The following is a 27,271-nucleotide window of genomic DNA, read 5'->3' as shown; positions in this document are numbered from 1 at the left end:
TAGACTATGGCTCCAGGTCTTATTAAGAGATAAACGTGGAACAGATAGACTGCTCCGATCAAAAAGCATAGTTGAGGAAAGCTGTATTTACAGAAAATAATTAGAGGGAAATGGTTTTTCAATTCTCTGAAGTAATTCTAGACCTTGAAAGTCTACATAGATGCTGTGCCTGTTTCCTTATCTGTAATCCAAGGAGATAAGCTAAGCAATGTCTGGGTCCCTAAAGTTTCTATGAGACAACATACTGGTTAAGAGTCTTTGGGAAGAACCAACTATACCTAACAGATGTGGGGGACACAGAATCGTCCTTACTTCATCAAGAATTGTCTCCATGACTTGAACATCCTGACATTTATAAAGTCACTGGAGCTTTCTTCTTGTGCCCAAGTCCCCGGACTCCCAGTTGCACTCTTTTATTCCTGCCATGAGCTTCAGAGCCTGAGTTTGCTCCTCTTCTCCTCCAAAGCTACCAGCATTCTCCCTACTTTTCTCTGGTTCCCCTGTCTTCCGGCAGTGGCTGCAGAGTCGTACTCCCTGTAGCAGCAGCTGTCAACAAATCTCATAGCCTTGGTCAGTTTAAAGGTTTTGTTGCTGGTCCCACATGGAAGCAGAATTGGGGAAATGACTCAGTTTCCTCATTGACAGCATGAGCATAATGGTAGCTTGAGAGTGCCTGTGAAGAACAGGTTAACCTACAAAATTTCTGGCCCAGGGCACCATGGTAGGTGCGGAATATCAGTACACTGCCAGAGGAAATGGAGCCACTCAAGTTTTATAGGAAACTACAAAGATCTGCAATCCCAGGGTAAGACTGTCCCCACATCTCTTCACTTTAGTCAAAGCCAGTGTGAGGAGCCAGTGTGTTGCTGCCATTATTACGTCTGAGAAGATATCTATTTCTCATTTGAGTTTAATTCTGGTTCCTGTGATGAGGTGGGAGGATATCACAGAAATTCTCTTTGGGAAACAAAGAAAAACCTCTTTTGTGAGGTCCATGGTATTTTTTGTGCCATTCTCCCAGTCCATGTCAAATCCCCTAGTCCGTATCTCAGTGCTGTGAGAAGCAAATACAACCTTGAATGAATATTATGCACTATTTAAAATGCATATTTTTCCACACTTATTTTCTCTCCAATGAATACAGATAAGTGAATAACATGCCCTTTTATTTTAAATCACTATTTACTGCCAATAAGCTAGTTAAAATATTTTTGCTTCCTTATATGTTCCTTTTGTTCTTGTTCAGGTACGTATTCTATACTTAAAATTTTCATGAAAAGCTTATTATTTATATGAGTAAAAGAGTAGCTTGCCCTTTTGTTTATAGCAAGTATGCAACTCTGTCTGATAGCTCATAAAATAAAATTGCAGTCTCACACATTGTAATTTTAAAATCTTTCCCAATAATCTTTATGCTATGTCACTTAGACATCTAATTTTTTAAAGGGCTGCATATAAAGTCAATGTAATGTTATTGCTATCAACATACCTCTTGATTTTCATGCACAAATATCTGACATGTTCCTTTGAGAAGTAACAAAATCTGAACTAGCTTTGAGTTCCAAGTTGCAATGAGAAAACTCCACATTTAACCCTGTGCTCTTATTATGTTAGGACTAGGACTCATCTCCAAACAAACGTATGATTGAGATGATGTTTTGGAATAACATCCTGTGTTTTGGTGGTGCATCACTCTTCAGTGACATTCTGAGGTTGCATTGTATTAGCACATGATATTTTCCCCAGTTAATTGATATCCCAGGTTTGTCCAGGGGAAAATCTACAGCTCCCCCAAACATGCTTGACAAGTTATTATATTTACTTTAGTCAAAGCCCGTGTGTGCAATATCCCTCTTGGAGGTGGTCTATTATTGGAGTCCCATATGCTTTTTGTTTGGGAAGAAAGCAGTCACTGTGTCATACTGTTACATGGAGTATTCTTTTTCAGGGATGTTGTTCCCTTGGGGACCATATCAGGCCAGAGTTCCTTGGTCTAATAAGACCTTTGTAACTCTTATTGTATAAAACTTCTGGGAGGGAAGCAAGAGTTAAACAGAAAATGTAATTCAAGCAACCATATTAGGCCACATGTGGGAAAACATGACTCTTAGTAATGGATTAAAAAAGGTATTTGTTGTAAAAAGCACAGTGATGCCAAAACATTCAGGGTATTTCAGTGTAAATGAAGGCTATTGTGGCATGGGACTCGTAACATTTTAACATTTACTTTAGTTTCTGAATATGAATGATCTAAAAATACACCACACAGAATTGTCTATTAATAAATGTTTATAGTAAAAAAGATGTGATTACTATGGAAGACCTATATGGTGATATTTCATCTAAGATTTTTCTTGGATCAGTTTTCCCATCAATAAAATGACATTAAATGAAGAATCAGATGAAGATAATGACTGTGTTGGCATTATATACATACTTTTTTTCACTGAGTAATACAAAAGAAGTAGACATACTAATCAGAATTATGCAATTTTATCATTGTACTTTATCAGCAGATGACAAACATGCTGACCGTATTTTGTATAGCCAGAATTTTATAAATGAATTTGCAAAAAATGAACATAGATGCCTTTTATTCAGATTTGATAACTATGTCTTAGGAAGAAATTTTTTATTTAAATTTTACATTATAACTTTTGGATACAGAAGTCATGAAATAAATACTTAAAATCTTTTCTTAATTATGGTAAGGCCCATTTTCTGAAATGAGAACATTTTACAGTAAAATTTGTGATACTGTGGTATTTTGAGACTCTCCTCTTTTTTTTTAACAGCAAATGGTTTCACAGCAACGCATTCTAATTCACGAAGATTCCATGAACCTGCTAAGTCTTTATACCTCTCCTTCTTTGCCCAACATTACCTTGGGGCTTCCCGCAGTGCCATCCCAGCTCAATGTAAGTCATTGCACAGCATCAGCCTAAATCAACCCAAGCAGTATCTCTTCATGGGGGAACTCTCTTTCATGTTTTATATATTTAGACTTTAGAAAAACTTGACAGAGCCAACATCTCCTTCACTGTTTGCTATTTGCTGTGTTGTTCAAAGACATTCAGTCTAATTTCAAATCAGAATTATCCTGGTTTCACATAATCATATGTAAACATAATAACTAACATTTGTATAATGGTTTATAGCTTTTAAAAAAGCACTTTCCAGATATATTATTTTAATAGCTCCACACAGCCATTCTGTGAAACAGAGATTACAGCCCACGTTTTTACAGAAGGAGAAGCTGAGACTTGGAGAGTTTCAAAGCACAAGAGCACAGAGCCAGTAAGTGGCAGACCTGGAACACAAGCCAGGGCAGTGCTGAGAGGTACAGCTTCGAAAGCACAGTAGCATATGTTTATAGAATTTATTTTGTGAATGACTTTATTTTGGGAATTTAAGTTACTGACTCTCTGGTACTGACGAATATGTATCTGGAAAACCTCTAAGAAAAATACTAAACTATTCCCAGAAGATTCGAAGTGAATCAATTAGTTTAAAAGTCCTGACAACTGAAATAGGTTCTTTCGGGAAGAAAGCAGTCACTGTATCATAGTGTTACATGGAGGCCTAGAAGTCATTCCTTGTCCTGGCCTCTGCCTTAAAATTTCCTAGTACTCAGCAGAGAAAATGGAATACTAGAGATCTCTTTGCCAAAGCAGTGCTAAACTTGAAATGTTATTGTCATACTAGCAGAAGATGGCAATAATTATTCTATGCATATTCCCTAAAACCGTATCAGTTTTAGTTGTAAAAAATGTGTGGGCCTTATCCAGAATAATTCATCTCTGAAATGTTAATTAAATTGTATGCATACAGGGGTCATATGATATGTTAGGTTTAGAGAAAAATTTATTCCAACTCTCATCACCAATTTGGCCAATCCTTACCTTCAAGTCTTCCACTGAGTAGAATGTGTCAAGTTCACATGTATGTTCAATACATAGTTTCAATACGTATTTTAAAATCAATCTGAGAGATATCTTATTATCTCTGGTATTGTCAATAGACTATAATGTCATTTTATGTGGTACTGTGTTCTTCTTATACCAATGAGGAAAAAACAAAATTTGGATGTCGTCCTATATCTGGGGATTATAAAAGAAAGCATTGAAAATACTGAATTCAGCTATGCTCTTAAAATTCCACATGAAACATTTGTAAATGAAATGAAAAACAAAAAAGGAATTAGGAATGAAACTAAAAATAAATATTCACAGATAATATTTTACAGTTATCACTAATTACAAATTATTTTTCCTTCTGTTTCTATTTCCTATCTTTTCTAACGATAAGTAAATACAAACCCAAAAACTTCTTATGACACATGAATAGGCATTTTATTTTTACTTATTTTTGTATGTTCTAAGCCACTCCTCTCAATAACTCACACATGTACCACTTTTAATGTGGTCAAGGAAAATTTTTTCCCAAAGGACCAAGTACTAAAGCCAGACCATTTAATCTTTCAAAGGTAATACGATTTGGTACCATTGGATGAATAAACCAATGTGGTTTGGATTAAAGTTTCATTTTTCTTTGCTTCCATTTTGGTGTGGATGAGGCCATCACAATTAATTTTTCAAGTTTAGCATTGCTTTGCCAACGGGATCTCTAGTATTCCATTTCTCCACTGAATACTGGGAAATTTTAAGGAAAAGAGGCCAGGACAAGGAATCACTTCTAGATTAAACATTGCATTGACTTGCTGTGTGACTCAGACAAACCACTTACCTCTTTGTCCTTCAATTTCTCCATCGCTGAAAATTGCTTCGCCTCCCTGGTGCACAGCAATTTTGAAAGATGAAACTTGAGTTTTGAAAAGAAACATGCCACATAATTTTGAGGTATTAGAGTCCTGCTTTTGTAATAGCAAAATGACCACCATTCATTAAATCATTTGAATAGGATAATTCATTATTGCTATTGATGATATAATTATTATTGCCTTATTACTGTGTTATCACACATTTCAAGTTCTTAATAGCATTTTTATTTGATATCTTATTTCACTTGTAGTTTATTATACAAAATATCTGGAATGTCATTTTCAATATTTAGAGATTTGGGGATCTGTTATAAATTAATATAAACTGTTTAAATCAAATTTCTGCATATTTTTACCTCCTTTCATTGGGTTATTTTAAGAATTTAATTTTAAAAATTAAACATTGGACACTTACAGCTCTGTGAAATTCTTAGAAGCCATGTAGAGAAAGGGTAAATTGTTCCTTTTGCTTGCAACTCCAAAATTACAGTCCATCTTATCTCCAGCTTCTTAATCCCCATGATATAGTCTTTGAATAAATTTTACCTTTCCAGTATGCCTTAAACAGTGTATAAAATATTTTAGAAATGTACTTTCCACTTATTAAGCCGGAAATAAGCATTTTTTTTTTATTGACACATAAAAGGTACATAATTTGTGGCTTACAACATAATGATTTGATATATGTATACATTGTAGAGTGACTTAAGCTAATTAACATATGCATTGTCTCACATACTTATTTTTTATGGTGAGAACACTGAAAATCTATTCTCTCAGAAATGTTCACGTGTACAATATATTGTTATTAACTGTAGTCATCATGTACAATAGATCTCTTGAATTTATTCTTTCCACCTAAAATTGTGTACGTAGCATCACTTCTGATTTTAATTAAAAAAACTTTTTATGTTCAATACAATGACAATATTAAATCGTCTTCAGTGCTCCAACCCTATTTTTATTTCTTCTTTATTGAGTTGAGTTAGTTGAAAAGGTCCATTTTCCCTGCTCAGCCATTGGGTAAGATGGGGCTTTTGTTTTGGGAAGTTACGGCATAGGAAACTTGTCTAATGATATAGAGACCCAGTGACCCACATGGATGAAAGAGGATTAACATCTTTGTTATTTCTCAACACAGGCTTCGAATTCACTCAAAGAAAAGCAGAAGTGTGAGACGCAGACGCTTAGGCAAGGTGTTCCTCTGCCTGGGCAGTACGGGGGCAGCATCCCTGCGTCTTCCAGCCACCCTCATGTTACTTTAGAGGGAAAGCCGCCCAACAGCAGCCACCAGGCTCTCCTGCAGCATCTATTATTGAAAGAACAAATGCGACAGCAAAAGCTTCTTGTAGCTGGTAATTCATTATGGCACCTTTTGCGGATCATTTTAGAATTTTATTTTATTAGTGATCCAGGATAATGTCTCTTTTACTTAAGACCCTGATAGAGATCCACAGTGCTATACAAAAGTCTCCCTGATACCTGGTACTGTGGGAAAGGCTATCACCTCTATTTATTCCTTCAGATCCAACTGGGGTAGGAGGACTCACCTCATTTAACCTTTATTCATACCAGACTAGACTGGTGAGTTGTATGGTCAGATGCGTACCTGTCCAATGCCCTGACATTTCTCTCTTCCCACACCTGACCTTTTGACCACACCTTCTGTTGTTTGCCTGGTAGCATGACTAATTCACTAATTTTCTTATAGTTTATACCATATATCTGTTTTCTTTGGCTTCTTATCTTTTCTTAAAATTGTGCGTGTGTGTGTGTATGTGTGTGTGTGCACACACATATACATTTTTTTTTTTTTTTCAGGTGGCGTTCCCTTACATCCTCAGTCTCCCTTGGCAACAAAAGAGAGAATTTCACCTGGCATTAGAGGTACCCACAAATTGCCACGTCACAGACCCCTGAACCGAACCCAGTCTGCACCTTTGCCTCAGAGCACGTTGGCTCAGCTGGTCATTCAACAGCAACACCAGCAATTCTTGGAGAAGCAGAAACAATACCAGCAGCAAATCCACATGAACAAAGTAAGCCTCCAAGCCAAGTCAAAATGTTCTAACCGCTGGTTTGGAAATTGGGGATCTCTTCACTGATATGGGTATATAAGAGGAATGTTGATGGGAGTCACAGCAAAAAGGATGTGATCATCCTAAGCCTGCTTTCTTGGCTCAAGGACAGCATCACAATATCAGTGTTTTAACCACCATTATGTTCATGAGACATTTGTACAAAATTGAGATGATACATTTGCAAGATCTTTTATGATCAGGTATCTATTTTGGTACACAACCCCATATAGGCCTATATATGTGGAGCCTCATTTTTTAGTGTTGCAGAAAAGATTTGAGGCAGACTTGAATGTGGTGCGTTCACATGTCAAAAAGTTTGTACAAGTGATGGCAGATAGGCCAAGGTTAGCCAGTAAGGCACTTCTCAGCAACTTGTATGCATCTATGTTACATTTATTTTACATATGCCCCACTTCATTCCAATAAGCGTTTGGAGTAGTTTCTCAGAAACTTGTGATCATTTCTTCCTGGAAGTCTTAACGTTGCTAAAATGGACAGCGGATGTCTGTACCATACCACATCCTTAGGAGCTCTCCTGCTGAGGCAACTACAAAGAAACGGTGATTGCAGCATAATATCAGACAGGCCAGTAAAGGATTTTCTATGAATTTGTAAGCAAAATGATATTAAAGAACCTGGTCTGGACAGTTTTTCCACTACTCTTTGCTGTGGTAGGCTTAAAAAAGCACCATCTTCTCATTCCTGGAAAATTCCTGGAAAATATTAAGGTCCTGAGTATTAAGATTCTATTCCCTTGCCTTTGTGCTGTATCATCTACAAGTATGTTACAGAGGCATGAGAGGCATTATATTGCAAACTGATAGTTTGTTTACTGATAAATGGATAGCTAAAACCTGGCTTAGTAATAACTTTGTTGTACCATGATATAAGAAACAAACAACACAAAACAAAATAAACTGTCATGGGCAGACGCCTAATCATCTTTATAATGGCAGTAGGGAAGAGGGATCTTCATCACGTGCTGGTTTTATAGCAAGTGTTGCTGGAGTTTTTCTCTTCTTTTGGCCTCCATGGTAACAAGGGCAGAGCCATGAAGGAAGCATGGATTGGATACCATGCTTCTGAACAGAAATTTTTCCAGCCTAGCCCTTTGCTACTCTCAAAGTAGCAAAAGTATGTGTGGGATTGGGGTGCTAGAGATGGGGTGGCTGGCAGGGGCAACTCTCTCTCTAACCTTTTACGATACATTGCAGATCCTTTATGTGTCATTAGATAATGCCTACTTTATTGCTATAGCACTTCTCTAAATTTAGCAAATTATTTCATATCAAATTATTTTATATCAAATCAGTATCATCAGGAGAGAGTCAATTTCCTTCTCTGACTAATGGCATAATACTCATTGACTTGTATGTGACTCTGCTTATGTTTTCTATATTATGGTAGAGTTAGGTTTGTTTATTTGTTTTGTGTCCTTTCAGCACAACTTAAAATCATTAGGTATTCTTGAAAAATTGTCCCCTGTTTAGGGCAAGAAATGTATGTGGGAGGGAAGATTAGGGATCTTATTTTTTGCCTTATAGTGTTTCGATCTGGAATTAGGTTTGTTTATAAAACCAGTATTAGATAGTAGATGGGCTTTTCTGCCATGCTTAGTTCTATTTCCTAGAAACACATGGATGTACATATTCTACTATGGTAAAGTAGGTAGATTACTCCATTTGAAATTGTGATCTACAAATGGTTTCTATGAATACCTTTAAGAATATTTTGGAATACAGTTTTTTATTAACTAATTGCCACCGTTTCAGATTCAGATGATATGCTAATATCAGAATCTTTCCTTTTCAGTATCAAACTCGAGATTTTGACAGGCGGATGCTAACCTCAGTCACACTGGATAAAACTCAGATGAAAAGCAGGCATTTGCATTTTAGCAAGGAGAAAAGCAAATCTTATCAGAGACCTTTTCCCATGTGGAGCTGATTCCTTTGAGTCTGTTAAGAATTCTTCCCCAAATTAGAAACAAACCTGTACTTTTAGGTACATGTTTGTACAGTGGTTTGATTATTAAATCTTGTCTTAATTAGGCAAAATGAAGAACAGAAAACTTCAAAGTCCAAAGCTGATCTTTATATGTTAACCTCTCTCAGCTTGGGTGTTTAGATGACTCAAGCAGGTCGCCAGTTGGCTTTTCTCCAAGTATGTATTCCATATGTTTAATCAAGTTGGCATATGCACATTGGGTATTCTCCAGATTTTGAAAATATTTTACCTGCCCTCAGTTGTCTAAGGGGACAGAGAGGAAGCTTATTAAAGAAACATATCAAACCCGTGCCTTACTCTGAAATATTCACAATAGAACCCTTAAGAAGTGAATGGCTAGTATTCACCTGCTTCCGTGAGGTGACAAGGATATTTATTTCACATTGGGTCAGATTCATAACTTAGATGCCCAAAGCTAACATGTTTCTGTATAATATATTGCTACATACTTGATTTAACCACTTAGAATGCCCATTAGTAAGAAATCACTACAGAAATTTTGTCACTTTCGCCCATTTCCGTGGATGAACCTTCATGAAACCCATTCAAATTGGAGCGATGGTCCTTACTCTTGAGATACTTATAGCAGGAAATACAGGCACACGTGAAAATGTCGACATACAAATGACATATTTAAATATGTCTTCTTTTATTTCCTTTTTATGGTTCTTTTTTGAGGAATTTAGAGAAACAAAAAATGAAGTGGGAACAAGAAAATATAAGTAGGATTATTTCTAAACCTGTATCAGATTAAATATGATGGGCTTCCTGGTATAAAATTTGTAGTAATGTGTTTGAGTTACTAATAATCTTCTGAAGAATTAGAAGCAAAGCTATAGTTTTAGGGGCATAGGTGATGCAGTGATTGACTTATTAAATTTGAAAGAGTTTTTCATATCTTGCTGTTATTTTAATATGTTTATAAAATATTCATGTTCAGTGTAAATATATATTGTAACTGTTATTAATCATACAAAATAATTTACCTACATCTTGCCTTATACTTTACTGTCATATTTTGGATATTTGTGGGATATTTGTGTGTCGTAAGATTATTTGCCTCTTATAGTTATGGTGTATGTGTTCAAGGGCTTAGCAGAAATATCCCTGGAATGGGCTTTTATAGTATTTATACTGTTATATCTGCCAGTAACTAATGGGGAGAGTCAGAAAGAAGAGTGCTAGGCTGGAGAGGAAACCCTGTCAGAATGATTTATCTCTGCTCGTAGCTTGAATATTCTATTTTTCACTGAAACTATTTTAGAAGTTTAATCATAAAAAAATCAGGGCTTACAACATTTGATCTTTTGTTTTCTGAGACATTTACAAATCAGAAATGCATTAAACAATTTCTATTGCTAATATATGGTATTAATATTTTGTGCAATGATGTCATTACACATTCATTTATATCATTTTTCCCAAGTACCGTGGAAGAACCTTTTCAAAAAATTAAGAGTTTCTTTATACCAGCATCAAGAGAAGACTGATGCTTTTGCCAGTACACCTTGTTTTTCTCAGTGGAGGGAAAAAGAGTTTCTAAAGTAGAACTTCCCTCAAATACGAAATAGCAAACAAAAAGTAATAAGGTATTTGTAATTTTCTCCTGAGCCCATTTCAAGTTTAAATATTACCACAGGATTTTTTTCTGGTGAAATAAAACTGTGATTGATTAAAACAGACTATATAACAGTTGTTTAGGAATATTGATGATTTTAAAGAAGTATTCTAAGCATTGCCTAAAAAAATAAAAGGGCAAATCTCTAGTCACTTCACTATTTGAATGATATATAGAAATTTTTCAAAATCTCTTCAGGCATTTTTGTTGTGAGGTAATTTGACATAGATCTCTGCCATGGCCCATCCCCTTGACAACATTATTCTTTATTTCTCTGTTATAGTATTAATAGAATTGCAGTAATTCATGCCTGTTTCTATTTTAACTAGAATATTAATACTTTTTAATGTCTGTTTTTCATATTCATTCCATTACATCCATAAGAGCAGAAATTTTAAGAAAATTTATACTTTGTTTCGTACTTACCTTAATGAATTATTAAACTATGTATGTATGCATTAAACAAATCATTAAATACTGTGTGCAGACACAGTTTTAAGCACTAAGAAAACAGCCTTCGGTGTCCTCATGGAGCTTACAGGTTGTGGAGCAGGGATTGAATTATTCAAATAAACAGTAATACAGGCCGGGCACAGTGGCTCACGCCTATAATCCCAGCACTCTGGGAGGCCGAGGCGGGCAGATAAGCCGAAGTGGGGAGTTCGAGACTAGCCTGACCAACATGGAGAAACCTCATCTCTACTAAAAATACAGAAACTTAGCCAGGTGTGGTGGTGCATGCCTGTAATCCCAGCTACTCGGGAGGCTGAGGCAGGAGAATGGCTTGAACCTGGGAGGCAGAGGTTGCAGTGAGCCGAGATCCTACCATGGCGCTCCAGCCTGGGCCACAAGAGCGAAACTCCATCTCAAAACAAACAAACAAAAACAGTAATACAGTGTGCTAAGTATTAAGAAAGGAGATATGAGAAAGAAAACTGATAACTTTAAGGAAATAAAACGTGAGTTAATTACTTCTCTGGATTATCTTGTTCTTATTATATCTCATTCCCTTTCTTTTTCTTTCTTGCTGGCTCGCTTGTTCTCTTGCTTTCTTCCTTTCTTTCTCTTTCTTTCATATATGCTCTGTGATAAATATCTTGTGCATTCCTATGACTGGCTATCAGCCAACACTTTTTTAAAAACTTACATAAATCGTGAGATGATATCTTATATATGCCAAGGTTCAGTCTAGATATAAGTATTTATTATATATTTATTACTGTGATACTTAGGCATTTTGACATGAGTGCTATTTTATCATAATAAAAATATATCTAAGACAAGACCAGTGAATGTGAGGTCAAGCAGATGTCCTGTGTTGCCCTTATTAAAACAGGTAGATGTTATGTTCTGACAAGCAAGGCATGAATATAATTACGCTCAAATGCTGGATCTGAGCAAATGGAGAGCTTTCATTAGTTTTGGAAGAGAATTTGACTGTTTATTTGAGTAGTATCTGTTTTATTCCTTTTTGACATAATTTTCTAACATGAATGTTATATATTCTCTGAAATCCTCTTGATTTATACCCATTCCCTGTCCCCAGCCATTCATCCACAGTGACCTAAGAGAGTATATCCTTTCATGCTTGTGGTCACATACAAACATAGCATGCGTGCCTGTGTGTGTGTTAATGTGTTGCCTTGTAAAGTGTCCCAGAAGGCAGTTATAATGTAGAACTATTTTGTGCACTATTGAAAAAAGTATGTATTTTGAGAAGGAGATTAATTAGAAGAACAATTCTTTACATGTGTGTATATTCCAAAAGTTTACATTTTTAAAAGTTACACTTCATATTCTCAAACAGACACTTTATATTAGCTGTATTCTAAGGCAGTTCTATCCATGGCTTACTTGTAAGCAAATTAAATGTTAAGTGTAATTACACAAGGGCCATTTACCCACTTTTGACTTTTTGCTGCACTTGTTTCTTCTAGTACCTCTTCCTCCCTTTGTTTTAGGCACTGTGCATCTTCTCAGCACCTTCTCCATGGATACCTTAGGGTAGGGTCATTTAAAAACTATCAGCTCACTTTTATATGGAGGATTTACTATGAGCTGGACTCCATACCAGAATTCTTACGTCTATCGTCCCATCAACCTTAACAACTCACTCTTTTCATTCAAGAAAATTAATTTTACAGTGTTGAAGTAGATTGAGCAAGGTGGCAGGGCTAGTGCAGAGCTGAAATCCTGACATAGGTTGTATGATACACAAGCCTGTCTTTAACTATTTGTGCCTATGATTTCAGTCTTATTTTATCACCAAGCAGGAAACCCGCTTTTCCTAATTTTATTTTTGTCTAAAAGTAGGAAATTCACAATTAAAAACAAGGCAAACAAACATTGAAAAAAATAGGATGATCTTATTTTTCTTTTGCACTGGTTTAGATTTGCCACGATGAAGAAATCCCCTTTCCCAACCCTGCCTCCCAACTTTCCACACATTGCCCTCCTTCCAGTTACTCACTTGGCAGTCTCTGCGGGTGGACCTGACAGTGAGACTTTCCGATATCCTGTTGGATTATCAGGCTTTCCAAACGGTGCAGAGGGAATGCAGGACAGAGCCAACTACGGCCAGGCCACATTTCATTCCTTTGTCGCATGTTGTCACATTGCTATTGTTTTAGATTGGACAAACATCTTCTCACAGCAGTTCTGGGCAAGCCTGAAGCTGGAAGTTACTGACTTCATCAGGTTCAAGTGAAATGCAAATGTTGGCATCTCATCTATGGGTGGTTGGAAAATGCCTTGTTTTATGTTTTGAAAAATGGATGAGTAGAAACTTGAACTGGGCTTTCATTTAGGAAAGTAGGCATTACTGTTGTCAGGTTTAATTTCTCTCCATCCATTTGACAGCTTGTTTCCATGCAGGGTCTTTTAATCACCAATTTAGGATTACATTTTGCCCATTACATGGATAATATGTCCAAAAACTTTAGCAAGCATTGAAAAGCCGTCTTAATTTTATAATTGTAAAAAGCCTCCTGGATTATTTATGTATCTATAGAGGTTTATAAAAGAAACTTTCACTTTACCCTTAAATCGATGTTATTCTGAGATAATTGGCCCAATATAAATAGATTCTTTTAAATACGTAGTGGGCTCCAAAAAAATTCACTTATACAATACCAGCTTATATCATCACAAGGAATTCATATAGATGTATTTCACTATATAATTACAAGTTGATGGTTTCTAATATACAGAAAGTGGCTTGTTGCTTTATTATTAGATGTGATGAAATCCTGTGTTTGGAAAAGAAACAAAATGACCATTTCAGTGGATTAATGTGCAGCATTCATAAACATTCCCAGTGCTGCTTTCATAACTTGGAGACCAAGGGAAGGGACCTAGACCTTTCCTTTTCACTCTACACTGTTAATCTAGTCAGAGACGCTTTTATTGAATGAGGAAAACAATAGTTGGACATGACTATGAGGTAAGAAAACGGGGAAGAAAAGTATCTGGGGAATTAAACCACGTGAGTTGTTTGACTGATGTTGATTCCAGGCAGTTCAAAGAGAAAGGGAAGCTAAATAATTTGGTTGTTTCCCAACCTTGACAAGTAGTTTCATGTGACAGAATGAAAAAATTAGGTCTTGCTAAGGAATTTTTAATATAGTTAAGTGATTTGTGGACATGAAAACTGCCAGTAGGCCAGTAGGTAGCAGTCTCTCTCTTTTTTTTTTTTTTTTTAACATATTTTGGTAGCTTGCAAGTTCCTGGTTTAGTTCTTTTTTTCCTGTGTCTTTCAGCTCTTCCTCTAACTACTTATGAAATCTGAGGAACTACAGTGACCCTGAAATGTCATCTGGTCTAGAGTATTCCTCTTCCTGCAGGCAGAAGTGCATCCAGAGCTATGCTCTCATATCCTAAATGTACTTCTACTCTCTTGCTATTAACCTAGTTGTATCAGCTAGCAATATAAATTCCTACAACAGTCTCCGGTCATGGAATAATTGATGATGTTCCCCAAAGACTTATCTATTAACAACTATTGCATTTCATTCTGGAAATGAAAATAAAGAAGACATGTTCTTTCCCTTGAGTGGCTCAAAGACCTGTAAACAGATCATTATAATCAAATATGATTCTATCAAATGCATAGCTCACGTGAAGTACAAAATATATCATCCTGATAGATTTTTCAAGAGAAATATCTGAGGTCTTGCACAATTATTGGTTTTGCAAGATTGGTCAAGATATTCAGCCTTTTTGTTTAATAATTCCATAAACAGCAAATTTTTGAGGTTTACAGTGAGGATTACATGAGAGAACATATCTGAAAGTGCTTTGTAAACATGGTAAGCACCTCTAAAATCTTACTCAGTATTTATATTCTTCCAAATCTTGGCTATTGTGACAGTGCTGTGACAAACATAGAAGTGCAGATATCTCTTTGATATACCGATTTCCTTTCTTTTAGGTATATACCTAGCAGTAGGATTGCTGAATCATATGGTAGCTCTACTTTTAGTTTCTTGAGGAGCCTCCAGATTGTTCTCCATAATGGTTGTACTAATTTACATTCCCACCACCAGTGTCCGAGGGTTCCCCTTTCTCCACGTGCTCACCTGCATTCATTACTGTCCATCTTTTGGGTAAAAGCATTTTAACTGGGGTGAGATGATGTCTCATTGTAATTTTGATTTTCATTTCTCTAATGATTAGTGATGTTCAACATTTTTTTCATATAGTGTTGGCCATTTGTATGTCTTTTGAGAAGTGTCCATTCAGATCTTTTGCCTATTTTAAAATCAGATTATTAGATTTTTTTCCTGTTAAGTTGTTTGAGTTCCATATATATCCTGGTTATTAATCCCTTGTCAGAGGGGTAATTTGCAAATGTTTCCTCCCATCCTGTGGGTTTTAGCTTCATTTTGCTGATTGTTTCCTTTGTTGGTCACTGTGTTTAATTGGGTTTGCACTGCTTTCCAGTTTACCAAAATAAGGAATTGATCAATGGAGGAAAGGGAGATGATTATGAGTTGGAAGAGAGGGATTCATTGGTTTGAGATTTTGTCTATTTTGAGACCCATTCCAAAACTGTCAATGATTAGCAAAGAGAATAAGGATGCCTTTCCGCACTGTGCCTCTATTTTCTACTCTTAAAGAGAAAAGGAGGAAAACTTGGTCAGAAAGTATACTGTCAACTGAAGGATCCTAAAGATTATCAGGGAAAAAAATCCTATTATGTAATTTTTAAAAGGACATAAAATTATGCAGTGCTATAAAAGAAGGGAAAACTGCTTATTTGTGTCCTAGTTAAAAACATTGCCCCAACCCCCGCCAAGAAGTCTTGGTTAAGAATTCTACACTCTTGCTGAGGATTGTATGTTCTGAAAATTCAGTCTTCCTCTTTCTACTTTTGCCTCCCTAAATCCAGTCTTCCATAGCAGCCAGAATGATCATTTCTAAATGCAAACCAAATCATGTTATGGTTAAAACACCCTACTTGCTCCTTCTTCTTCGCAGGATAAAATCCAAACACTTTTACGTGGCCTACAAGGCTGTCATGATCTGATTCTTGCCTCCTCCCCTTGCCTTCATCATCTCCTCCCTTCCCTCTCTCTCTAGGCTCCAGCCACACTGGCCCCCTCTCTTATCTTTGGAGAATCTCATTCCATCTCCATGAGTTGTGCCAGACACTGTTTTGTGTGGAAGGCTCAACCTCCACCTCTTCTCATGGTTCAGTTGTGTTTTGGGGTCTGTCTCAGCTCAGACCTCACCTATTGAGAGGGCTCTTTATTGCCCATCCAAACGAGAGTAAACAGAAACACCCACCTGCTCACCCCTTCCTTCATCGTTCCCTGTCACTTCAAGTTTCATTTTTCAGTTGCTAATTTTCTGCCTCCCCTACTGTGTGCCGGGATCTTGCTTGATTGACCACTCTTTTCCTAAGGCCTGGCATATAGTAAATGCTCAATTAAAAAAATTGTTGGAAGAATGAAAAGATGGGTGGGCAATGTTCTCAAACTAGTTGGAACAAACCTTTAGTTTCCTTCCCAGAAGGGAACATTTATTGAAGTTACTGCAATATTATGAAGTTTTGAGAACCAGAGGAAAGCAATTTAATTGCAGGCATTGTTTTGGACAATCATTTAGAGTTAAAAAGATGAAGCAGCATTTATTAAAAATTCACTTGGTGCTTAGATTAATTTAGAACCTCTTTAATATTGCTTAGAAATGGTATTTTTCAGTTTAGACTTCAATTTGTATGAATAATGAAACAATATTTAGAAAATATTTCTTCTCTTGTTATTTAATTTTGGTTCTATTTCCCTAAAATGCACAGAAGCAAAATGACATGGAGTATCATTTTGGCTTGAGGTTGGAGTTCTACTCCAAGTAGACCTCTCAATTTGAAAGCCCTCCAAGCTCTGCGTGTTGTTTTTGAGAACAGTTGGTCCATACCTAATCTATTTGTGAATTGAGACAGAATTTTATCATTATTTTTAAATCTAGTTTCCTTGGAGCTTAAGGGAAAGGTTTTATTTTCCAAAGGAAGAATATTACATTTATTTAAAAGAAAAAATAAAAAAGCAAAACAACAAAACAAAACAAAAAAACAACTTGTGCTGTTGCCATTCCCCAAGTACAATCTGTCTTAAAATCTGAGGCAAAATAAGAAAGTGGTGAGTTGCATTGAAGGTCATTTTGCATAGTTTAATAATCATATTCAAACACTTGTATTTAATGATGTGTTGACAATGTCAGAAAATCAGATGTCTATCAGGAACAGATTTACTCTTTATATGATCCTGTTCCTAGTTGATATTTTGTATCTGAAGATATTTGTTGGGATGCAAAGGATTTCTGTGAGAAACATTAAAATTATAGAAATTAAGTATATTTTATTTAAAAGTATGTATGCTTATAGTGACTTATAGACTTGTATCAAGTTATGTAATTTACACAGAGGTGAACTTAAAGTGCTAACGTGTAAAGATTAGTGACAGTCTTTAAATATTATTTAATGAGTTTTTCATCATGTGCCAACAGAATATATGATGTTAAACATGGAATGTAAGATTCTGAAATTAAGGATTTGGTATAATTATGACCTGGGCAGGGACTGATAAAAATTGAAGTTTAGTTGTAATCCTTGAAGACATTCAGAATTTGGATAAATTACCGTGGTATCTGGCACACAGAACATCTGTTTGAGTATATATAAGTGTGTGTGTGTTACAAACTCAGAATGGTCATAGGCTGCCCGTGGCATGCTTAGTGTTTGGCCCAATTGCTGTACAGTAGCACGGAGAATAGGGAGACAGCCTGACAGATGAGTACGAGCACAGACAAAAGGCAAAGGAGAAGCTGTGCAGCTGCGCTCTTCTTCATCTCTGCTGGGTTCTCCTCCAAAGTAACTCACCTGGTGTCAGACGAGTGGCACACGGTGTGTTTTACAGATGAGGCCTCAGCAGAGATTCACACAGGCTTGCACAGTTATCTGTCCCACAGATGTTTCGTCTTCTGTTTTCTAGCCAGCAAGGCAACAGCTCGACTTTGCTAGGGGATCACCTCCAGATGTTCAACCAAAGAGAGACCCTGCCACCCCACTGAGAGTAAGCAGACATCTCCTAACTACATCTGGGGCCACTCAGTGGCAGTACAGATTAGAAAAGGGTTAGCCCATACCAGCTTTGCAGTGGTCATATTTGTAGTTGAGAAACACATAGAAAACAAGAAATTCCAAATACTCACTTTCCTAGTAAATAGTCGGAAATTTACAAATAGCACCAAGTAACTTTTATAGGAAATTATTCAAATCTGGCAGGCAAGAATTTCTCTGTGACTTTTGTTTGTAAATTTTCCTTGCTGAAGTTAATTGAAATTTTTTCCACTGTGACAAATTTGACTGTTTAAACAAAAACAGCCTTAGTCAGACACCTAAAATAAAATAAGAAGTGCAGATTAACTCCCTTTCTGCTTTTATATTTTGCAACACTGGCACCGGATGTCCCATTTGTCTTTTTTGTATTTTGTGAATCTTCACAAAGAGCATATTTTATTCCAGAGAAGATGAGAAGGGGTAGTTACTGCTCCTGTAGACATTGACTTTGTTTTATAGCGTAGGAGAAAAAGTGTCAAAGCACTGTTACTAAGCATTAGTAATTTTTTCAGAAACGTATGAAGCTCCAACTAGGTGTTATGCAATGTATTAGGTACTGGGATATAAAATGATGAAAAACAGGAAGCTCATGCCCTATGAGATGTATATTATAGTCTGGGAAATAACTGTATTGTAAACAGAGATAGCGATATGATGCCAGATAACAATGAGGACTCTAACAAAAATATATTAATGAGATAATAACAGAGGCAAAATATGATAAGAAGGAGCCAGTCAGGCATGTAAAGATTTGAGGGAGCAGAGAGAGCACAGCATAGACTCAGGCCTTGTGGGCGAACAAACTCTGCATGTTTCTATTCACGGGGCAGCCAGAGGCCCGGGTAGCTGGAGCATGTGAAAAAGAGAGAACAATATGCCAACCAAGGTCAGAGGAGTCAGTGGTGCCAGGTTGTTGAAAGTCTGTGGAGACCATGGTAAGAGGTTTGAATTTTATTATAAGCATAATAGGATGTCAGTGGGGGATTCTAAGCAGAGAATTAATGTTACCTAAATTACATTTTAAAAATAATTATTAGAGCTACTGTAAGAGATTGTATTGTTGAGGGCCGAGAGGGCAATCAGGGAGCCCAGAGTGGGGCCTTTGGGTAGCTTAGGGTGAAAATGATGGTATTTAGGAGCGCAGTGGTAGCAGCAGAAATGGAGAAACATGTCAAGATAAAGCCTTTATGTTTGGAGGCTGAATTGCCAGGGCTTGCTCATAAATTAAATGAAAAAGATGAGTGATAGAGAAACAAGGATAAATCCCAAATATTTGGCTCATGCAGTTGGGTAAAGCTGTTTACTCAAATGAGAAAGATTGGGTGATCAATACAATTGGGTTAGATGGGAATAAAGGTTATCTTTGAGGTATTTAATGTTTATGATGTCTATTAGATATTCTAGATCTAAGAAAAGAAGTTAAGTAAGCAGCTAACTATGCAAGTTTGGAGCTCAGGGGAGAGATTGGAATTGCTTCTATTAATCTAGTTGTCATCAGAATATATAGCTATTTCAGAGCAAAATGTGGAGTAGAATGGTGTAAAAAGTTCTAGGTTTCTACTCTTCTCTTTTTAAATCACAAATTCTTATTTTACAATCTTAGAGATGACCTGTCTTTTTTGGGCATAAGATTCCTTCTTTAAAAAATCAGGGTTTTTAAGAATGTTATTAGAAGATTTTCAAGTGCAGCATTTCATATCTACATGTTTTCTACTCAGAAGTTACTGTTTTATGTCAAGAAACATTTCTTTTACGAACCATGAAGGAATTCTGCTCTTGGAAAAATATCATTTCACTGTTTGGTCTTCTTGCCAAGTGATCACAACGTTATTCATTCTGGCTTTTTTCTTCCCCATGTTTCCTTTGGTACATCAGAAGTGTAGATGAAGCCAAAGAAGCTGACCGGAACAAATAGAATTGTTTCTGTATTGCGTGCCGAAAATTGTTATATAAACTGTCATATGCATATCTGTGTCAGTGAGGTTGTAAATACTGACCAGATTTGATTAATAGACTGAACAATGTGATTTCTGGATACTTCAGTGACTTCACAGGTCAGATTTCAGAAGGTCTTCTGTTAAAATGTACATATGCTATGTTCCGTGAAAACTCAGGGATTTGTTAATATTAGAGATTTTCTTTAACTTGCTAACTATGGGAAATTGTATTCTAGTAAATTAGCACTCAGTTTGTCTGGTCTTTGGCTGCAATGGTAATAACAGTCTCTTATTTTCAAAAATGCTATGATTTTTGTCTTATTTCCCTTTCTAAAATGCTTCACTTTTGCTGCCACCTATTAATATCATATTTAAATGGCCACTGGGTTTGGCATCATTGCAGTCATTATTGACCTTAACAAGAGATTTTGGTTAAATAATGTGGAGGAAAGCCTAGTTGGCTGGATTCTAAAGAGGATGGGAAAAGAGAAATGAAGACAGTGAAGAGCGATAACTCATGGCATTTTATTGTGAAGGGAGGTATGTAATGGTGTGGGTTGGGGAGGAGGTCAAGGAAAGTTTTTTTTAAGATGGATGGTACTGCTGAAAGAGTACTAGTGAGAGCATTCCGGCAGAGAGGGGATATGTGTGATGGAAGACACAGTAGATAATTGCAGGAGTGGAAGGGATCCAGGGTGTAAGCCAAGGGGTTGACTGAGATAGAAGAGCAGACATTTCATTCATTGCAACAGCAGGAGGGGTGGATGGGATTGCTTAATAAATGTGCTAGTAGCAGCAGGCTGAGTTTCTCTTCTGATGCTTCCATTTTCTCAATGAAATGAGAAGCAAAGGTATCAGCAGGGAGTGAGGAAAAGGGGGAAATGTTAGAGATTTGAAGGGAGAGGAGGTAGTATAAGACAGTGAGAGTAAATTAACTGGAAAAGTGGAATAGGGTTGCCAGGCAGCACTGAGACTCCATTGGAGGGTGTAGTCATGAATTTGGAGAACACTCAACATGATCGTAATTTGTTTATTTGTTTCCTAGCTCATTCAGCTGCTTGGGTTTGGCAGAGATTTAGTATTGACTAAGGTTAGAAGTCTTATTTGTCCAGTGAAACCCATATTGAAAGGGGCAGGAGCACTGATGGTAATATAAAGGAATGGTTTTCAATGAAGTGTGGAACCTTGTCCAGAAAGGAGGGAAGTGAGCAAATGAAGGGGACAATATGTAGTGAGAGTATGACTTGGAAAACCCACTGGAATGAGGAATGGTTGGTGTCAGAATATTCTGAGAAAGAGCCAGAAGAAAGGAATGATGTTTGATATTGAGATCTAGAGGAATGCAGGGTTACTGATAAAGATCAGGTCTCAGGTAAGGTCATAATGTTGGGGAATGAGGTAGAGTAGAGGACTAGACCATTGGAGGTTGAGAGGTTGAGACACTGAGAGGCCATGTTGTGGCCAGGGATTAGGAAGGAGAAGAATCGTAACAGAAGAGTCTTTTTACTTGGTGGGTGATATTTTTGGCTTCCTCTTAGTTATTGAATATTTCCCTGTAATGTCAGACATCCAGAAACTAGCTAGGGTTCAAAGTCATGGTCCCCCCGACCCCCTAGAAAGCAGGGACTTCTGACATGGTATTTCCTGGATACTGGCTCTCTGGCTAACCTTTCATCCAGCACACTCAGTTCCTATTCCACAGCCACACATCCCATAAAGTTCTTCTGGTATCCTCAAGAGGCCCTTATTGGCAGGATCTTTTGAACACCTCTCCGGGTATCTACTTGACTCCTTAGTGTCATTGGTCCACTAGCTCTACTGAGCAGGTTCCAAATAACTTTTCAGCTATGCTGTATTAGTGAGAGGGAGAGTTTCTACAGCTCAGTGAGCATTTGTCCAGTCTTCTTACAGTTGGTTTCTCTGATGGGTTCCTGCAGCCTCCTTCACCTGGCTAATATCTATTCTCAGATAAATCCCTTCTTCCCACAAGCTCCCCTCACCTGCTCTTATTTGTAGTCTGAGGTATGAGTAAGGGTTGCAACACTGACTGATAGTCTCTCTCCCCCTCTCTCTCTGAATAATTAGTGGATGTTTGTTACTCAGTGTCCTTATTCCAGCCAAAACTAGGAATTTTTCTTTAATATCTTGTTTGTTTCTATGCTGTTGCATATTCTTTCTTAAACAGCCAATTAAATGGGATCCTACAACTTTGTAGTCAAAATTTAGGACTATTATATTGTCTCTTTTATCCAGAATCTCAGTAGTATCCAAAGTATTATATATTAAAGAGGAGCTGATTAGTATTCAGAATTGGGACAAAAGTCCTGCAAATAGTTTCCTAAAATATACTTAAAGTCATCTAAACCATGATTAAATGAATGTGTCCTCCTTTTCCTGACTGGCCAGTAACAATGGATGTTAGATGATAGGCACAAAGGAAATTCATATTCAAATTTCTTCATTGTGATATGCGTTTTGATTGGCATATGTTTTCTTAGCTTGATCATGTCTGACTTACTTTGGTGATATTTAGGCCTTATATGTGTTTTTCCTAAGTTATATTTTATTTCTCTAGATTCTTACTCTTCACCCAAATGTATTATAACTTGTATCATCTACTTTAACATTATCTTTCAGCATTTTCCTCCGATCTGTTCTCAAACTCCACTAGACTTTTGGTGACTTAGATGCGCTGGTCTCCTTTTCCAATCCAAGGTCCCCACAAACTCTGCCTTCTACCAGAAATGCTCCTCACCCTTATTTCCACCCCTGCTTCCCACCCCTCATACATATAACTAACTCCTTTCCATCCTTCATCCTTCGTGTCTAAACCTAAACATAACACTTCCTCAGCTTAACTCCCTTGACAATCCCCATTTCCACTGCTATGCCAAGCAGTACGTGCTCTTATAACACCTTGTGTTTCTTTCTTCAAAGCATTTTATCATACTTGAAAATAGGAATAAGTATTTGAAGCCTTTCTAAGACATTCACTATAAGCTCCATGAGGGCAGAGCAGTGGCTATTTTTCTAATGCTTAGCATGGTGTCTTGAACATAGTGGCACTCAGTAAATATTTGTTGAACAAATGAATGAAAATTCCTAATAAATCTACATGCAGTGAAACTAAAGGGCTTTGTTAGTGTTATCAGGGCCATTTGAGGTTGTGTGGACTGCAGGAAAGTCTATAAGCCTAAAGAGGATGAGGTGTCCATCTAAGTCTGAGTACTTAAGTATTCACATTTTAAAACATGTATTTTTTAATTATGTGTGAGTAGGAGGTAAGCATGAATTTGACAAAGAAAAATCTGCATTCATGTTTATGGTGGTGGTATTATAAGCATGCTGCTAGTTACAATAATTGCCATGTTGCTTACATAGGCACTGACTTAGCAGAAAACTAACAACTCTTGAAAACACAGTTCAAGGTCTACAGATGATTTAGTCCACAGGGCCATTGTGAAATAAAACAAATGGCCATTGTGAGATGAAATAATCTTGAGACTTTTTCCTCATTTATTGAGCTTTCGTGTTATGGTATTTTGCTATTGTTTAAGTTAGGCATATTGTCAATTATCTTTTAAAATCATTAAGCAGTTAATTCATTGACTTCTGAAAACTTTCAATCTGATTTATAAAATAAAATGTCTAAATAATGATTTTCAAATTAAAAAATAATTTCCTGATTCTTTTCTAATACTTAATTTCCATTTGAGTCTGTTCGTAAAGCATTTTATTATTTTTTTAAATCTTACACCTTTCTAAAGTTCAGAATATCAAAATGAATATTTCTGTGTCTTCCAAATATATGTAAGAAGGCACTTTTTCATTTGACTATAGTTTCTCTGTATAGGTATGAGAAAATTAGACAAAGACTATTAGCATTTGTGTTCTGGCTTTTACAGCGTTTAACATTCGTTGAAAAATGATATTGACAACATTTTTTATCACCCCCTTTATCTTTTGAGAAAAGTATTATTCCCAGGTTCAACTTTCAAAACTTGTCCTTTTGAAAGTTTCAGAGTTTCCATGGATAATTTATTTACCTTTTTGTACACCATGTTCTAACTGCATTAAAGAGTGGTCCATTAAAAAGAAAAAACAACCCAACACTTAAAGACCTCATTCCCTGCCTACTAGACCCACACAATATGGAATAATGGGACTACTTCAGATTTCGTATTACTGAGGAAACTTGTTGCCTACAAGTTCATTCTGAAATATATGTTCAATGATTAGAAATCACAGTGTATAAGTTATTAGAAATCAAAGTGTAATTTGCTTCTCTGTTACCATCAAGAACTACTGAATTTTGAACCCCTGAACACTCTCTTCTAGCTGCTTTCGAAATCTATTGAACAACTGAAGCAACCAGGCAGTCACCTTGAGGAGGCAGAGGAAGAGCTTCAAGGGGACCAGGCGATGCAGGAAGACAGAGCGCCCTCTAGTGGCAACAGCACTAGGAGCGACAGCAGTGCTTGTGTGGATGACACACTGGGACAAGTTGGGGCTGTGAAGGTCAAGGAGGAACCAGTGGACAGTGATGAAGATGCTCAGATCCAGGAAATGGAATCTGGGGAGCAGGCTGCTTTTATGCAACAGGTAATAGGCAAAGATTTAGCTCCAGGATTTGTAATTAAAGTCATTATCTGAACATGAAATGCATTGCAGTTTTGGTAAATGGATATGATTTCCTATCAGTTTATATTTCTTGATGATTTGAGTTCAGTGTTTAAGGATTCTAACTAATGCAGATATATGTATATATCTATACAGAGGTCTCTCTATATACTGATCTCTATATAGATATCAAGGTTTCATTGAAAATCCACTGGTAAGGAAATATCTGTTACACTAAAATTATGATATATAATATCTGAGCAATTGATAGGCTTTAAATTTATCCCAAAGCCTGCTACACCAATTACTTCTAAGGAAAACAAATTCACTGTTATTTTTAGTTTATGTGTTGAGATCAGTGACTGCTGGATAGTCTCCCAGTCTGATCAATGAAGCATTCGATTAGTTTTTGATTTTTTTGCAACATGTAGAATTCAATTTTCACGTCACTGTAGATAATGTATCATACTATAGTCTTGAACACTGTTAAAGGTAGTCTGCCCCTTCCTTCCTCTCTCTTTTTTTAGTTAAGTAGAAATGTTCTGGTCACCATGCCAGTAGTCCTAGGTTATTGTGTAGGTTGCAATTGAACATATTAGGAATACAGGTGGTTTTAAATATATAGATGCAAATTGCAGCACTACTTTCAATATTAGATTATGACTCACATAGCACTGCTCATTTTACTTTTATTTTGTGTAATTTGATGACACTGTCTATCAAAAAAGAGCAAATGAAGCAGATGCGAATGTTGGTGAGAAGTAATGTGCAGCATAATGGTCCAATCAGATACAATATTGTATCTACAATTGCAAAAAACACAGTAACAGGATGAATATTATCTGATATCAAGTCAAAATCAGTTTGAAAAGAAGAAGGTGTATCATATTTTATATTGTCACTAGAATCTCTTAAGTATAATTCCATAATGTCATGGGCATATACCATAACATTCTGACAAATAACAATTGGAAAAGATAGGTTTAACAAAAGAATTTACTTGTACATAATGCACCTTCAGGAGGACTATGTCCTTTGATGCTATAAAATACAAACAACTTTGAAGGCAACAGAAGACACTGTTTATTCAAGTCAGTTCTTTGTCAGGTTCCTGCTGTTCTCCTACAGAAAAGTGATTCTGTGAGGCTGAACAGGAAATGCCTTGTGGAAACAGGAAGTCCAAGTGATTCATGTACTGAGGAATGTAGGAAAAAAAATCTGAGGATAGTGTTTTACTCTTTCTGTTTTTAAAGGGCACTCTATGAATTGATTTATTGTCTAAGAAAATAACACCACAAGTAGGGAAATTGTTACGGAAGCTTTTCACTGGAACATTTCCTTCATATTCCCTTTTGATATGTTTACTTTGTTTTATAGGTTTACTTTTGTTAAGCTAGTTAAAGGTTCGTTGTATTAAGACCCCTTTAATATGGATAATCCAAATTGACCTAGAATCTTTGTGAGGTTTTTTCTATTAAAATATTTATATTTCTAAATCCGAGGTATTTCAAGGTGTAGTATCCTATTTCAAAGGAGATATAGCAGTTTTGCCAAATGTAGACATTGTTCAACTGTATGTTATTGGCACGTGTTGTTTACATTTTGCTGTGACATTTAAAAATATTTCTTTAAAAATGTTACTGCTAAAGATACATTATCCTTTTTAAAAAAGTCTCCATTCAAATTAAATTAACATAACTAGAAGTTAGAAAGTTTAAAACTTTTCCATATAATGAAAGTCCTTCTGATAATTTGACAAATAGCTATAATAGGAACACTCCCTATCACCAACATATTTTGGTTAGTATATTCCTTCATATTAAAATGACTTTTTGTCAGTTGTTTTGCATTAAAAATATGGCATGCCTAAGATAAAATTGTATATTTTTTCCATCTCATAAATATTCATTTTCTTCAAAGTCTTTTTTCAATCTCATAAAAAAGGGATAGTGCATCTTTTAAAATACATTTTATTTGGGGAGGAACATGTGGCTGAGCAGACTTTTGTATAATATTACTTCAAAGATATGTAATCACAAACAAAAAAAACTATTTTTTATAATGTCATTTGAGAGAGTTTCATCAGTACAGTTGGTGGACGTTAATTGTTTGAATTTGATAGTCTTTGAATTTAATCAAGAAACTACCTGGAACCAGTGAAAAGGAAAGCTGGACTTAAATAATCTTAGAATCAATTGATAAATGTCTCTTTTAAAATCTACTGTATTTATTATAATTTACACCCTTGAAGGTGATCTCTTGTTTTGTGTTGTAAATATATTGTTTGTATGTTTCCCTTCTTGCCTTCTGTTATAAGTCTCTTCCTTTCTCAAATAAAGTTTTTTTTAAAAGATCCCCTTTCATACACTTGGCTTTGTGTAAACTTGCCGTATTTAATCGAAGTTGAAGCTTGCACACTAGATCTCATATATCAAAATATATTGCCAGTCTTTGTTGAAACAAGAAAATAAAGGCATTTTGAGCAGTTACATCTAATACCATTAAAAACAATAAATTCAGCAATAATGACTTTCAACTATTTACATCCAAAATTATCAAATAGCTAACACATGTAAAATTTGCTTCATTTTCCTTTTGCCAGTGTAACCT

The 27,271-nt window shown here is 36.1% G+C and overlaps 1 protein-coding gene across 21 annotated transcripts in view; it reads left to right on the top strand.

Annotated features, from left to right (window-relative positions):
- The window catches only part of HDAC9 (histone deacetylase 9), a 910,741-nt gene that overhangs the window by 559,249 nt on the left and 324,221 nt on the right, over positions 1 to 27,271 (top strand). For 16 of the 21 annotated variants that reach the window (XM_025379213.1, XM_025379218.1, XM_025379220.1 and 13 more), the window contains 4 exons: positions 2,796 to 2,918; positions 5,922 to 6,135; positions 6,602 to 6,819; positions 24,380 to 27,014. In XM_025379213.1, coding sequence (XP_025234998.1) covers positions 2,796 to 2,918; positions 5,922 to 6,135; positions 6,602 to 6,819; positions 24,380 to 24,694 — 870 coding nt within the window. In that variant the 3' untranslated portion in view covers positions 24,695 to 27,014. Of the gene's footprint in view, positions 1 to 2,795; positions 2,919 to 5,921; positions 6,136 to 6,601; positions 6,820 to 12,877; positions 12,985 to 24,379; positions 27,015 to 27,271 lie in introns of those variants that run through there. The other 5 variants (XM_025379211.1, XM_025379208.1, XM_025379210.1 and 2 more) reach the window with 2 other exon arrangements.

Source organism: Theropithecus gelada, chromosome 3 (assembly GCF_003255815.1).
Source record: "Theropithecus gelada isolate Dixy chromosome 3, Tgel_1.0, whole genome shotgun sequence".
Lineage (NCBI taxonomy): Eukaryota > Metazoa > Chordata > Mammalia > Primates > Cercopithecidae > Theropithecus > Theropithecus gelada.
The sequence above is the reverse complement of the archived record's forward strand: the minus strand, read 5'-3'. Positions and strand labels throughout refer to the sequence as shown.